Consider the following 16,887-nt stretch of genomic DNA (forward strand, 5'->3'; position numbering starts at 1 on the left):
ACGTATGAGATAATGAATTGCATGTGTAGTACAGCTAAGCAATAGAACATTAGTAACAAAGAAAAGAGTCTCATATTGTTTTGTTTTCCTAAACAGGAAGAGTGCAGTTGTTATCTATGCAAAATAGCTTCTCTGAGCTCTTCGACCCAACTTTGATTGAAGACAATCCTGTTTTTTGAGACACTTAAACAACCAAGAAACAGTGAGAGCCAGGTTGAGATAAGGTTTTACTGCAGGAAAGTGCAAAGGGTCATTTGCTCTGTCATATAGTTTAAAATAGAGAGTGCAGTTTGTAAACTGCAAATTTGACAGAATAATGCAATGTTAAAAAAGCTGTATAACTGAAAATAAAAATAAGAGACTCTTTTCTGTTCTATTCATTATCTATACTACACATACAATTCATTATATCATTTGTTTTCTTTGCTTCGGATTTGCTTTAAAAACATTAGTTCTGAAAAATATTTTCAAAATAAATGTTAAATTTGCATCACTATTTAAGTCCTGCAAGGGTCCCATGGCCACTATGTAGCTGTACATCCACCATTTGTATTATTTCTCCATTGACAACAGGCATCTAAGCAGAAATGTTGTGGGTGGGAAGACAATGTAGATGTCAATGGCAGTTGTGTCTTGGCCATACTTAAATGCCTCATGAAATGTTCAGAATACCTATACAGTTCCTAAATGTCAATGGAGTGGGTTGCAAATCAGGTTCCTGGCTGCCACCTCTTTATATAAAATGTTGACTTAATTCATGTTTCTAGATTCTTGTTAAAATATATGAATAAAATAATTACCTTATACTATTTTATTATAGGATATTTGTTAATACATAGGATATAAAATACTTGTACTCACCTGTTGAGTCTGATCACTGACAACTGCTGAATCACCTGTGTCAATGAGATTGTCCGTGGGGACACTCTGGACTGGCTTCAGATAAGCAATTTCATTCTGCTTTGAGTCAAGAGTCACACACACATCATATGAGAATGGGAAGGGCAAGCTTGTGTCACTGAACTCAGAAGGACATCCCAGGGTGAACTGAGGATATACATTTCTACCAAGAGTTCCTAAAGATGTTGGGGTGCTGTTTTTTCTGCATTTAAAAATTACTGTCGCTACCACTGTTATTAGAAAAAAAAGGGAAATCATGGCTATGAAAACTATTAAGTAAAATGTCACATTAGAGGAGGTTTCAGAAGTCTTTGGTTGGCGTTTTATCTCTGGCACAATTTGCTGAAAGTTTTCGGCAACAACCAAGTTCAGAGTCACAGTAGACGATAGGAATGGGACTCCGTTATCCTTGACGAGAACCACAATCTTTTGTCTTAATGACTCCATGTCTGGAAGGTATTTTCCTATCCTGATTTCTCCACTGTGTTGACCAATGATGAATAAGGATGGATCAGGAACTTGGTGTAAGTGGTAAGACAGCCAGGCATTGTGTCCGGAGTCAGCATCCACTGCAATCACTTTAGTCACTAGATAACCTTTCTCGGCTGAATGAGGAATAAATTCAAAAAGAGTTGATTCTTCAGTGTCTGTTGATGGATAGAGAATCTTGGGAGCATTATCATTCTTATCGATGATACATATCTTCACTGTGACATTACTGCTGAGAGAAGGAGACCCACTGTCTTTGGCCATCACCTGGAACTGGAACTCCCGTAACTGTTCATAGTCAAATGATCTCTGAGCATAAAGGATTCCAGTAACTGAGTTTATGGACACATAGGATGACACTGGAATGTCATCTATGGTATCACTCAAAACAAAGTAGCTAATTTTAGCATTTTCATTAATATCGTAATCTGTTGCATGGACTTTATGTACGGAGGTTCCCTGAAGATTATTTTCTTGAATATAGACAGTATACCTTGTGTCTTCAAAAACAGGTGCATTGTCATTAACATCTAGGACAATGAGTTGAATAGTTTTCTTGGTGGACAGCTGAGGAGATCCATTATCCAGAGCTTTAATTTCTATGTCATATTGACCATTTTGCTCTCTATCAACACTTGAGGTTGTCACTAGTTTATAATAATTAGTAGATGATAAAATTAGTTTGAAAGGTACCGTGCCTGAAACTTCACAAACAACCTCTCCATTTACATCACTGTCTATATCATGAACATTAATTAGTGCTACAACTGTATCTGAAGGAGAGTCTTCAGGAATTGAGGGTAAGAGAGATGTGATTATTATTTCAGGAGCATTATCATTAATATCAACAATCTGTATGGAGACTTTGCAATGAGCTTCCAGACCGCCTCCATCTTTGGCTTCTACAGTTAATTCATATCTTTGCTTAATTTCATAATCTACAGTTCCTATCACTTTAATATCTCCATGAACCGGATCTATACTGAAGACTGAATGTATACTCTCTGGAACATCACGGAATGAATATGTTATTTCTGCATTAGAGCCTTCATCTTCATCCTCTGCCTTCAGCTGGAGAACTAAAGACCCAACAGGCACATTTTCATTTAAAGTAATCTTGTAAGTGTCTTTATCAAAATTTGGAAAGTTGTCATTCATATCAAGTACTATAATCTTTATAAGAGCAGAGCCAGTTTTAGGAGGTTTTCCACCATCCATAGCTGTGAAAACAATTTCATAAGAACTTTGTTTTTCCCTGTCCAGAGTCTTTTGCAGGATTAGTTCGGGAACCTTGATTCCTTCATCAGTCATCCTGTCTCCCAGGATAAAGTATTCATTTGCAGTAATTTTATAGTTCTGCCCAGAATTGGAACCTATATCAGGGTCTTGTGCGAGCCCCAGTGGGAACTTTATGCCAGGTAATGCAGTTTCACTAATTACAATGTCAAAAACAGTTTTGGAAAAAGTGGGTGGATTATCATTTACATCCTGAATTTCCACTTTAACTGTGAATAATTGTAAAGGGTTTTCAATAACAGCTTCAAAGCTTATGTAACAGTTTTCTCTCATCTCGCATAGAACTTCTCTGTCTATCCTTTCAGTAATATACAATTTCCCATCTTCTAAACTGACACGGAAATACTGAGTTTTGCCTCTTAAAACAGTGTGGAAATTTCTGAATGACAATTCCTTTATCTTCAGCCCCAGATCTTCTGCTATGTTTCCCACTAAAGATCCTTGCTTCAGTTCCTCTGGTATTGAATAGTGAAGCTGAGCAGAAATATGCTCAACACAAACCTCTAAGACAATCAGGATAAATATTACCTTCCATTCCATTGCATTGTGTCCATTCATCTTCATATTTGGATTAGCTGGCCAATAGTTGTCATTTAATGAACTCCAAATAAAGTAATGAACTATAAAAATCCAATATCTTGCAGCAGATTGCAGGAGAGTCAGCAAAATCCTGTATTATGTCTTGTATGTCTTTTATTGCAGGTTACTGACTGCTATGACACTGTAGCAAGAAACAGGAGCTGTTTAAACTAAACTACAATATATAGACAACTAGCACCACTTAGAGGTATTTTGAGGTGTTGCAGCATCACAGTTTACTGATTTCTTGTTTTAGTATTCAATCAAAAAATTATAAGATCTAGTGTAATTTCTTGAGAAATGTAAATAAACGAAAAGAAGAAAATAGATATTCTTATAGATTTTGTTTATTTATTTTTGGTTTTTATATATCTATATTTATGTTGGCGCTGTATTAATAGCTGTAGCAGCAACATTTTACTGTTATAATGGGCAATCTTTATAACTATTATATACCAGAAAACCACTAAACCAATCGTCTCAATACTAATAGAACATTGAAGTTAGATCACAAAAGGAGGCATGTTATACAGAAAGTTATATATATATATATATATATATATATATATATTTATACAGTATGTGAACTACTACTCCAGTGTATGACCTGGTATTGTATGTCTTATTGCACATTACCTGTATTGTATTGTCTGTCACCCCTTTTATCATTGCCTGTAACCTTATGTATTGTTCAGCGCTGCGTAATAGGTTGCCACTATATAAAAGTAATACTGTAAATACTAATAATAATGTGTAAGCTAAATTGCCATGTAAATTAAGGCAGAACAGATCCAGGTAAAGCACATTATTTACCTTTATTTAAATGTTTAAAATGTTGAGAATTTTTTTAAATATATACTAACCACTTAAGTACCAGCGGTCTCTGCCCCTTTAAGGACCAGAGACCAGAATCTCGATGAATCACCGAACGTACCCGCCACAACCGCCGTCATCGCCGCATGCTGGGATCCTCAGGGCATAAACTCTGCTGTCTCTATGATGGCAGAGTCATGTGAGCCGGTCAGGAGCCGCTTTCATTGGCTCCTGACCGTGTCTATCAATGTAAGCCAATGGGAGCGGCTTACATTGATAGACATGGCCAGGAGCCAATGAAATCGGCTCCTGTCTGGCTCACATGGCTCTGCCATCATAGAGACAGGAAGAGCCTGTGAGCTGTGGCGAGAAACGCCGGGTTTGAGTGGCGCGATCAGCGGGGAGTGACGGAAATGGCGAATGCGCGCTGCGGACGGTGATTGAAATCTACGGCCTGCCAGCCAGGAGCCCACCAAAACAGGGCGTAGATTTCAATCCCTGCGGTCTTTAAGTAGTAAATTAAAGTGTTTACTCTAAATTTTTAACACTGTAAACTTAAAAAAGCATTACAAAATTATATGCAATAGAGGAATTTAGAAGTTAGCTTAAGCTTCACAAGCTCACCATTTTAATTTCTTATTTTCATTCTTGCTAATGAATATATTTTATTTGTGAATTAAATGGCAAAATATTTTTCTCAGATGACTAATTTTAACCACTTCAGGACCACAGTGTTAAACCCCCTAAAGACCAGGCCATTTTTCTGTTAATACGCTACTGCAGCTTTAGGGCCACACGACACAGCACACAAGTGATTCCCCCCCCCCTTTTCTCCCAACCAACAGAGCTCTCTGTTGGTGGGGTCTTATCGCCCAACCCCCCCCCTCCCCGTGTTTATTTATTTTGTATAAATATTTATGTTTGTTTTTTTTATTAAATTTTTCTTTTCCTTCCCTCCCTGCAGCCAGCCAATCATGGTGATTGGCTGTCATAGGATTGGCTGGACTCAAACTTCTGTGGTGCTCAATAGAGATGTCGCGAACATCAAATTTTGGGTTCGCGAATGCGAAGTGTCGCAAATGTTTGCGAACATGCAAATCTGGCAAACCGCCATACACTTCATTGTGCAGGCAATTTAAAAAAACCTACAAAGACTGTTCCTAGCCACAAAAGTGATAGAACATTTGTTTCAAGGAGTCTAACACCTGGACTGTGGCATGCCAGAGGGGGATCCATGCCAAAAGTCTCACCAAAAATTATGGAGTTGACGCAAAGTCGGGTTTTGATCCCTAAAGGGCAGAAATCACATTATGCAAAGCTCTGCATGTCAGTGGGCTGTGGAGTGTCACACACAGAGAAATGCAATAGTACTATCAGAATACAGTAAAATAACAATGCACTGGCGTGGTTCGGTGCGTGCAATATAATGAGGCAACAACAATTGCAGTATTGTGCACACAGCTCTGAGTGTCAGTGGGCTGTGGGGTGTCACACACAAAATAAAACACAGGATACCGATGTGCTAGCCCTCAAAAGGGCTGTTTAGGGTGCTTTCACAGCAAGTGGACAACAAGAACACAGGCCTAGCCAATGCTTTCTCTACCTATCTGCAGCAAGTCTGACCCCGCTCTCATTAACAGTCAGCAGCCAGCAGAGAATGAATCCAATATGGCCACTGCAACTGCTTTTTGATAGAGGGTGGGGGGTTCAGGAGGGGGTATTTGCAGATTGGCTGCTATGTGTCTGCTGACTGTGAGGTAAGGGATCAAAGTTTAGCTCAACAATGATATATAGGGGGATGGTTGAACACGCCAAATGTTTGCTGTTTGCACAAATGCAAACAGCGGAAGTTCGCAGAATACTGTTCGTAGGTGAACAGTTCGGACCATCTGTAGCGCTCAATATTTTGTTTTTGTATTTGAAGTGCAACACATACATTAGTGAGTTTGTGGTGGGGGTGGCTACGTTTAAGCATCAGTGGGGGGGGGGGGTCTTTTAAAGCGGACCTGAACTCAGAACTTCCTCTCTGCTCTAAAAGATAGGCAGCAGCATATTAACCTTTAAAGAAAAATGTTTCTTTGTTACAATTGATACAAATTCTGCAATAAATCTGCAGTGTGTCTACGTCCTGCTTTACTGGAAGCAGACATGGGGTTAACATCCTGTGTTTACAAATTAGCTGCTCTGCTGAGGCAGTCAGCTGATGCAGCTGAGAGGTCAAATTACAGTTGTGATTAGTCACAGATGAGATGAGGGGGAGTTAGACAGACAAAACTCTATAAATACATACAGGGTGCATTAGCCTATGTTTTACTTCTGTGTTGTGCAAGGGTTAAGGTCTACTTTAAGGTTAGGCCTCCCTGGTGGGTCAGTTAGAGTTAAAAATCCTAAGGGAATTAAGGTAGGCATTTGCAGGGAGGGTCGTTAGGGTTAGGCATTGGTAGGGGGTTGGTCAGGGTTAGGCATTGGCGGGGGGGGGGGCAGTTAGGGTTAGGCATTGATAAAGGGAGGGCTCTGTGTGAGAATAGGGTTTGGTTTAGTTGTAGTAAAAAATCAGTTACATTAACCGATATTTTATTACCAGAATTAACAATGCACAATAGTAGAATATTGGTGATTTTTTTTCTGATATTCTACTAGTGGATATTTCTGGTGCTCAAACTTCCCCACCTCTGACATAGGAGACCTGGGTTCGAATCTCAGCTCTTCCTAATTCAGTAAGCCAGCACCTGTGCAGTAAGGAGTTATTGGGCAACACTCACTAACACTACTACTGCCCACTGCACTGAGTGTGCTCTAGTGGCTGTCTTGCAAGCGCTCTGAGTCCAACAGGAGAAAAGCGCTATACAATTCTGGAATTATTATTAAATGTACAAAGCCATTAAAGATGACAGTGGCTATATACTGACATTTAAACTCACACACGCACACACACACACACACACACACACACACACACACACACACAGACAGACAGACAGACAGACAGACAGACAGACAGACACACACACAGACAGACAGACAGACAGACAGACAGATACATAGATAGATAGATAGATAGATAGATAGATAGATAGATAGATAGATAGATAGGTAGGTAGAATAATAATATGGAATTCCATTATACTTTTTAAGGAATACCAAATAGATATATAAGGATGATGAATATCCAATTGCAGTATCTACTGATATAACTGTAAATTACACATTTACATTTCAATTTGCTCTAGTGATGCAATTCCTCTTACCTGTTGAGTCTGATCAAGGGTGATTGCTGAATCCTCTGTATCAATGAGATTGTCTGTGGGAACAGTCTGGACCGGCTTCAGATACGCAATTTCATTCTGCTTCGAGTCAAGAGTCACACACACATCATAGGAGAATGGGAAGGGTAAACTTGTGTCACTGAACTCAGAAGGACACCCCAAAGTGAACTGAGGATACACATTTCTGCCAAAAGTGCCTAAAGATGTTGGGGAACTTGATTTTCTATACTTAAGAATGACTGTAACTACTACAGTTAAGACAAATAAAAGAGAGATAACAGCTATGAGCACAATTAGGTAGAATGTTACATTAGATGAGGTTTCTGAAGTCTTTGGTTGACGCTTTATCTCTGGTGCAACTTGTTGAAAGTTTTCTGCGACTACTAAATTCAGAGCCACAGTAGATGACAGTGATGGGACTCCATTGTCCTTTACAAGGACCACTATCTTTTGTCTTAAAGACTCTTTGTCTGGAAGTTCTCTTCCTATCCTGATTTCTCCACTGTGTTGACCAATAATGAATAAAGATGGATCAGGAACTTGTTGCAAGTGATAGGAAAGCCAGGCGTTGTGTCCAGAGTCAGCATCCACCGCAATCACTTTGGTTACTAAATAGCCTTTCTCAGCTGAGTGAGGTATAAACTCAAACAATGCTGTTTCTTCAGTGTCTGGTGATGGGTAGAGAATCTTGGGAGTATTATCATTCTTATCAATGATACATATCTTTACTGTGACATTACTGCTGAGAGAAGGAGATCCACTGTCTTTGGCCATCACCTGGAACTGGAACTCCCGTAACTGTTCATAGTCAAATGATCTCTGAGCATAAAGGATTCCCGTAACAGAGTTTATGGAAACATAGGATGACACTGGAATATTATCTATAGTATTACTCAGAACAAAGTAGCTGATTTTAGCATTTTCATTTATATCACTATCTGTAGCTTGCATTTTATGTATAGAAGTTCCTTGTGGATTATTCTCAAGAATGTACACAGTGTAACTTAATTTCTCAAAAACAGGTGCATTGTCATTTACATCCACAACAATAAGATGGATAGTTTTGTTAGTAAACAGTTGAGGAGATCCATTATCTACAGCTTTAATATCTATGTCATAAAGGCCAATTTGCTCTCTATCGATGTTTGATGATGTCACCAGTTTATAGTAATTGGCTGATGATGATATTAATTTAAAAGGCACTGTGTCTGATATTTCACAGATGACTTCTGCGTTCTCCCCACTGTCAGCATCATGAACATTAATCAGCGCTATAATTGTCCCTGGAGGTGAATCTTCTGGAATTGTAGGTGAGAAAGATGTAATTGTTATTTCTGGAGCATTGTCATTCACATCGATAACCTGTATTATGACTTTACAATGAGCCTCAAGATCACCAGCATCTTTGGCTTCCACAGTTAATTCATATATTTGTTTAACTTCATAATCTACAGTTCCTACTACTGTAATATCTCCATGAACTGGATCTATAGTAAAAACTGAATGTATACTTTCTGGAACATCACGAAAGGCGTAAGTAATTTGTGCATTAGAACCTTCATCTTTATCTTCTGCCTTCAGCTGAAGAACCAATGAACCAAATGGTACATTTTCATTTAAACTTATTTTGTAAGTGTCTTTAGTAAATTCTGGAAAGTTGTCATTGACATCACGAACAATGATCTTTATAAGAGCAGTTCCAGTTTTAGGAGGTTGACCACCATCCATAGCAGTTAGAATAAATTCACATACACTCTGTTTTTCTCTGTCTAGAGGTTTTTCTAGAATGAGCTCTGGAGATTTTTTTCTTTCAGTCATTTTTTCTCCCAAGATAAAGTATTCATTTGCGCTAATCTTATAGTTCTGTACAGAGTTAGTGCCTAAATCGGGGTCTTGTGCAAGCCCCAATGGGATCTTCACTCCAGGTAATGCAGCCTCACTAATCACTATGTCAAAAACACTGTTGGAAAAAGTTGGTGGATTATCATTTACATCCTGAATTTCCACCTTAACTGTGTATAATTGTAATGGATTTTCAATAACAGCTTCAAAGCTTAAGATGCAACTTTCTCTCATCTCACATATAATTTCCCTGTCTATCCTTTCTGTAATAAACAGTTCTCCATTTTCTAAATTAACACTAAAATGCTGTGCTTTGCCTCTGGAGACAATATGGAAATTTCTGAGTGCCAGTTCCTTTGCCTTCAATCCCAAGTCATCTGCTATGTTTCCCACTGAAGATCCTTGCTTCAGTTCCTCAGGTATGGAATAGTGAAGCTGAGCAGAAATAGTCACAATAGAAATGTCAAGGAGAATAAAAAAGAATGCTACCTTCCAATCCATTGCTTTGTGTCCATTCATCTTCATATCAATGTAAGCGGAGCTCAGTTTTCATTTACTAAATCCAAACAAAAGGATTCCCTTTGAAAAATCCCAGTTTCTTGCAAGTAGAACGCAAGAGAATGAGTAGAAATCCTGTGATATATCTTGTATTGCAAGTTTCTCTATGCCACTGTAGTGAGAAGTAGAAGCTTTTTGAATCAAGCTACAATATACAGACATTCAGCACCACTCAGAGTATGTTTTAGGAATTGCAGCCACACTGCTTACAGGACATTTGTACAGATTAGCAAGAATAAAATATAATACATTTAGATATTTATAATAATAAAATGAAAGTAATTAAAATGTTATATAAGTGTAGTTTATTTTGATTCTTCTCGATAGTTTATATTATTGTATAAATGTATTTTAGAATCATAAATGCAAGAACAATCAATGATTCTTTCTGTTAAAACGGTCATATAAGAAATGAATTAAAATGAAGTGCTTTGAAAGGATCTGCATTGTTACAAAAAAAAAAGAAGTTAATTAGATATATGCAGATATAATATACAAATACATGTAGAAATATTATAGATGTCTGTGTATCCCAAGGGAAACTTGCAATCAACTCTTTGTCAATAAGTATTTGGTGTATGAATATAGTAAATCTTGGACGTAAACAAAGCTGAAAAACTATTTTACTTCAAATGCATTAGGTAATGTTTGAAAAGCATATAGTCATAAAGGTGGACTGCTAATTAATGTTTATTTATCAATGCATAGAAGAACAAAGAGAGATCGAGAGCCCAATATGATGTAGTATTGTTAAGTTGGTTGTGGTTTAAAGCAAAAAATCTTAGATATACTCACAAACATGGGTTATCCATAGACAACCACTTCAAGTGCAGGTGGGGAGTATTAGAACCTTACCCCACTCAGGTTTTTAAGATGTCGCTCTCTGTAGATAGGAAACGGGGTAGCACCCCTCCACCGTGGGTGGAATCAAGATTTCAGCAAGGCTTGGTGTACAGAGGCGCCAGATTAGAATAAAAACGTTTAAAAACCATCTAAAAGAGGGCGATGTTCAGGTGGACTTACCTCCCTCAAAAATATAAAACTCAATTGAGTAACAATATATTAATACAAAAATGTTTTATTGAGTTATACTCCTGTTTGCCTGATGAAACGGGACCACACCTGCAAAACGCGTTGCACTAAGTGAAGTTAAATAAAACTCAAGGTAGTGTGACTAACACAAGGGTGTATGTTGTAAACACCAACTTTTGGAAAGGACTACTTTTGTTAAGTTGGGAAACATATAAGTAAATTACAATAATAAGTGATAATTACAGATGACAACAAAAGTTAGCAACATTTTTACATTTAAAATCAGAGAACCATCTTTAACTCTGATGGCATTTAAGCCTTGAATAAATTCTTATGGAACCACTTCATAAAAAGAAACTGAAAATATAGGTGCTTTTTCATTTCCATCTTAGAATGTTTTGTTTGCAATGATGTAGTATTTGCATACAGAAAGTTAAAATGTTTTTCTTTTAAGTATATTTTTTACGTTGGCATAGTTTACAATAACACCTGCTGTGTTTTTTCGACGCATATGGTATATTTTCTTCACTTCAATAATGAATAGTTCTCATAGACAGGTGGCATAACTCCATTGACTGTACTTGACACAAGACTGAGTGGTCTCCGACCCACCAAATAGTTTCATCTGAAAAGTATATATGACTACATAGGACTATGGGAGTGCATAGTATGGCTTCCATCACTGCCAAACTCCAACAACCTTTACATATTGCACTCTCTAATACAGGTAATAAAAATAAAATGTATTATTAGGGACCAGTAATGAGCAATATTGATAATTTATTTTTCTAAAGGCTCTCTCTTGACCTAGGACCTGGATGTTACACCCTCAGTGCTGTGTACTTTACTGATACTTTATTTATAAGCTGTAGGAGGCCAAATTTGGTCATGTTCATCTGGGTTATATCAGATTATAGTGACGATTGGTAAAAGTTGTGTGAAACAGCAGTTGTGTAATTGTAGTACTATACAGTCACCTACAGTGAGAAGTTTTTGCAATACGTCCAGGATTTTTGAACAATATCATAAAATTTAGCCGTGCATGTGCTGCATGCGACTACAATTGCATGACTGATATTTTACTAACCTTTTAGTAAGGCTCACTATGTTGTTTTATGACACAGTTTGTATTCGACTAGTAACAAACACTTTTTAAGTAATTACAAACCCGATTAAATAAACTTTCCATTGTTCCCCAACCTAAGTAGATGTATAAGAGAAAGCGTCATTTAAGATTATCCATTAATTATATACAGAACAGTAACAGTATAATGAGGAGGGAGTAGATACACCTTTCTTATACTTGTATACTTGGCAATACATTTTCTTGGAGTGACTAGCCGAGGTGCAAACTAAAAACAAAAATGCTTGTTTTTCTAATTGTTTTGATGTGATTTTACCCCCCCCACCCTCATTTCATGTGCAAGTAAGGAGCATGCAGCTCCTTGCAGACCTCTGAGCAATACAGGATTTATTAAAGCAGTGAACTATGTACAGTATGTATGCTTGAGAATATGTATGTATCTATGTATGTTTGAGAATAACGATACGCATATAATGAGATGCTCTCTTTGAATTAATTTGAGGCCAGCAGGGCTTACTTTTTGCTGATCCGAGATGAAAAACTAACTCTAACAAGTAACTTGTCTATATATCTTATGTAAAGTTTACACAGCAAATCTAGCTGCAAACAGCTTTAATAGAAAATGATTATTTCTTCCTGTGATATAATGACAGCAGCCATGTTGTTTGTAAACATTACACAGAGGCAGGCTTATCTGTATCTTGAGCACTCAGCCTGTGAAAAAAACCTAATCCCCCTCCTCCCTCCTCCCCTCTGCCTCTGAAATCAATGGTTATTAACACCTCCTCCTCCTCCTGCCCAGACTGAACTCCCATGAGCCCTTGCTACTGCCAATGCTCTCTGAAAAACTGTGGGCGAGGCTTGTTTAGTTTATAGGGATTTAGAGTATTAAAACAAAAACAAAAAAGTATTTGGCTTGAGGAATACCCTATAAACAATAGGAAAGAACACAATTATGCAATGAGTAAAAGTTCACCTCGGATCCACTTTAAATGCCCACATATATGAAACCTAGGCCCCTATTCAATTTACTTTTTCTTCTAAGAGATATTTTTTCATCTTCTCTTTAAAAAGAAACTTTTCCATCGGTCTGCAATTGAAAAAGTACCAAAATATTTTGAGTATTTTTCTGCTTGCTGGTGTTTTAAAAGTCATTTTACTGATAAGATGTGAAATATCACCCAGGAGAAAACTTAAAGTGAATGTTTACCGTTTATAAAAAGAAAAAGTCAGATACTCACCTAAGGAGAGGGAAGGCTCGGTCCTAAAGAGCCTTCCCTCTCCTCTCCCGGTGCCCGGTCCCGCGCAGGATCCCCCGTGGCAGTATTCGACCAGTTCGGTCAAATACTGCTACTTCCGCATGCCGAAGGGAGCTTTCGGAAGCCTTCGGGAGCACTCGGGCCCCCGATGACGCGGCCGCTCCATACTACGCATGCGCGAGCGCCCTCTATGACGCGCTCGCGCATACGTAGTATGGAGCGGCCCGTCTTCGGAAGCCCGAGTGCTCCCGAAGACCTCCGAAGTCCCTGTGGCGGCGGACGCAAACGGGGGAGCCAGCGCAGCACCGAGGGCACCGGGAGAGGAGAGGGAAGGCTCATTAGGACCGAGCCTTCCCTCTCCTTAGGTGAGTATCTGACTTTTTCTTTTTTTAAACGGTACCCATTGGCTTTAAGAGAGAAAATAATTGCATTGCAGCCCTAATGATTATGAAATTGTACCATTCATTTAGCATTTCTGCTGACTCCAAATAGCATTGGAAACCAAGTAAAGGATTATTTTTCAGTTTAAGGTTAATTTTGCTATTTAACTTAAACATAATTCAGCTGCTCTCATTCATTTACAATAGTTAATGTTCATCCCATCTATGACTATTTTATTAATTTTAATTGTGAATACAACTGCAATGCCTATATGCTATGGCCCATAACAATACACATATCATGATAAGCCACTTTTGTATCTGATAAAAGCAATTTGTGCAATGGTACTAGACCATTTTTGATCCCTATGGACTTTTAACTAAGCACATATATAGTAAGTACTTAAATTCACATGACTTCGAGGCTTAGGAAATCTTATTATTAAGCACATGATAAATAAATCAATGGCACACCATCTATTATCCAGCAGCACCATAACAGAACATCAAGCAGAAATACATTATACAGTGCTACCATGCAGTAGAATATTATTTAAGCAAAGGAAAACATACAATACACCAACCAGGATAAGTACATTATTTTTTTTTTTGCAAAATGTATATAGGTCCAGGAGCTGCATATTAAATTAAGTGGCAATAACGCTCAGCAGTAAACTATATAACACAACAGCAACATACATTAGTCAAAATAACATGATACATTAGCTAAAAGTTATATCAACAAGCAATCTAGTTTAAAATTCATCAGCACTATATAAGGTGTTCCCAAATTTCACTTCATGCATCTCTCCTAGCAGATATATTATAGTCCCCAATAATTTATAAACCAGCTGTAGAATATGATATCATCATCGAACAGTAGCCCATTATATTACCCTGCAACTATTTTTACTCAGATTTGTTCAGTTTGATGACTGCAAAACTCCAAATATTTTTGAATTCTGTAGATCCTGAAACTAAACACCACTGAAGCTAGTAAGGAAACAATTCTAGTGGTTTGTACTGGTCTCTGGAGAGCAGATACAGCAGCCAAATGCAACAAAAGAGCACAGGACCAAGTGGTACCAAAAAACCTTGTGCTATTAAGAATGGAAAAAAAACAATACAACGCAGGTTTTAAGGCCATCATGTGAAAATGTAAATCCTTAAATTCACAGATTTGTGGGGTCACCTAATGCTGTGCAAACTATGACAGAATCGCTAAGCATCATTTCTAAGACTCCCAGCATCTACACTGTATGCAGGCACTGCATTCTTTCCTCTACATGTCAACATATTTTCATATGACAGTGCAGAGGAAGTGGGGAGCACCAACCTTCATTTTCCAAGTGTATTTATTTGAAGATTGTTCAGACAATCACATATGACAGTCAAATCAAAGCTGACTTTCTTTCCATGTTAATGGACCTACTTTTGCTGTAGGTTCTCTGCTTCTTGTAGTCCAGAGACTTTTCCTAAGGTCTGAACCTAGGTCAGTTCATAGTGCTGACTTATGATTACAATGCAATGCCAAGACCTGCACTGAGATTCATATTCGTACTTTGCTGATGTAACGAAGAATGTTGCACCTTGTATTTCTGATTGAAGCCAAATACATTTGGCAAATAGTGTGATACATTCCACTGGCACCATAGAGTAAAGACAATGATGACGATAAGTGGTTTACAACACAGGCTTAATACAGTGCTGTAACTAAATATTGTAGGCTCCCATACCAAAATGTTAATAGGGTCTCTATTCCCAGGCACACTTGAGCAATGACAGCATCCACTGCCACGTGAACACACATTGACATAACAACTTTACTCACATGCAATATACAAAACATATAGAACATGAATGCAAACATATAATGCAGGCCATAGTTTGCCCAGGCCGGCTCTATGGTATTCTTGTTAACAGTCCAGGCAGATATCTAAATATACATTTGGCATATACTGTATATATCTGCACTGCCAGGTCTACTAAAATATTTTCAATTCTGTCCAGCAATAGTTAAAAATTCTGACATTTTTGCCAGACCCTACAGCAAGTCAGGGGTCATGTCACACTATTTCCTTTTTGAACATCAGTTGTCATCTACTATAACATAATAGTCAAGAGTCCCTTTATGGCAACCGCTAGCACCGCAATGTACGTGGTTTATTGGGCGGTGCTAGCGGTCACCATAAAGAGACCCCCCCAAGTGCACTGGGGTTAGGTCTGAACGGATGAGCCGGGTGAGCATGTAATTTTATTCCTTCTTTAGGAGGATTGTGTGAGTGAAAGCTTATAGCCTTATATTTACCATGCATGATATCTAAATCTTGAGCACAGTGGAATACAGACTTTCCAACCCATCCTATTTAAATCACACTTTGCAGAGACTATTCTTTAGGATACTAGGCGAAATTGCAAAGCCTGAGAAAGAAACTGAACTTGCAAATAGTGTTTACAAACTGAAAAGGAATTGGAATAAGGGTTTTTGTGCTACCATGCAGGGAGTGAATTTTTAGTGCTGAGGAGGTGGCCACCGCGCCAGGTTTTTTAAGGTTTGGTGCAATATCGGGGGATCTTTTGTGCAATGCATGTGGTTTATTGGTTTTCTACAATAATACAGCATTTTTTAAATCAAGTTTGACCCTCGAGTATTATGTTGTAGTAGGTTAATGTTTTGTGTTATACACAATGAGTTGTTATCTTATATCAGTTGTCATCTGCCTAATTATCAGACAATGTATCCCTAGTATAAGTACAGTGGGATATAAAAGTTTGGGCAACCTTGTTATTCGTCTTGATTTTCCTGTATAAATCGTTGGTTGTTATGATGAAAAATGTCAGTTGAATATATAATTTAGGAGACACACACAGTGATATTTGAGAAGTGAAATGAAGTTTATTGGATTTACAGAAAGCGTGCAATAATTTTTTAAACAAAATTAGGCAGGTGCATAAATTTGGCCACAAAAAAGAAATTAAATCAATATTTAGTAGATCCTCCTTTTGCAGAAATAACAGCCTCTAAATGCTTCCTGTAGGTTCCAATGAGAGTCAGGATACTGGTTGAAGGTATTTTGGACCATTCCTCTGTTAAAAACATCTCTAGTTCATTCAGGTTTGATGGCTTCCGAGCATGGCCAGCTCTCTTTAACTCACACCCCAGATTTTCAATTATATTCAGGTCTGGGGACTGAGATGGCCATTCCAGACCATACTTGTTCCTCTGCATGAATGCCTTAGTGGATTTTGAGCAGTGTTTAGGGTCGTTGTCTTGTTGAAAGATCCAGTCTTGACGCAGCTTCAGCTTTGTCACTGATTCCTGGACATTGGTCTCCAGAATCTGCTGATACTGAGTGGAATTCATGCGTCCTTCAACTTTGACAAGATTC

The 16,887-nt window shown here is 38.0% G+C and overlaps 1 protein-coding gene across 20 annotated transcripts in view; it reads right to left on the reverse strand.

Moving 5' to 3' along the window:
• The window catches only part of LOC137564200 (protocadherin gamma-C5-like), a 669,033-nt gene that overhangs the window by 420,264 nt on the left and 231,882 nt on the right, over positions 1-16,887 (reverse strand). Inside the window, exon 1 of one of the 20 annotated variants that reach the window (XM_068277755.1) lies at positions 7,326-9,747. The exons of 18 other annotated variants lie outside the window; for them this stretch is intronic. In XM_068277755.1, the coding sequence (XP_068133856.1) occupies positions 7,326-9,710 (2,385 nt within the window). In that variant the 5' untranslated portion in view covers positions 9,711-9,747. Of the gene's footprint in view, positions 1-861; positions 3,265-7,325; positions 9,748-16,887 lie in introns of those variants that run through there. One more of the 20 variants, XM_068277754.1, reaches the window with a different exon arrangement.

Source organism: Hyperolius riggenbachi, chromosome 3 (assembly GCF_040937935.1).
Source record: "Hyperolius riggenbachi isolate aHypRig1 chromosome 3, aHypRig1.pri, whole genome shotgun sequence".
Lineage (NCBI taxonomy): Eukaryota > Metazoa > Chordata > Amphibia > Anura > Hyperoliidae > Hyperolius > Hyperolius riggenbachi.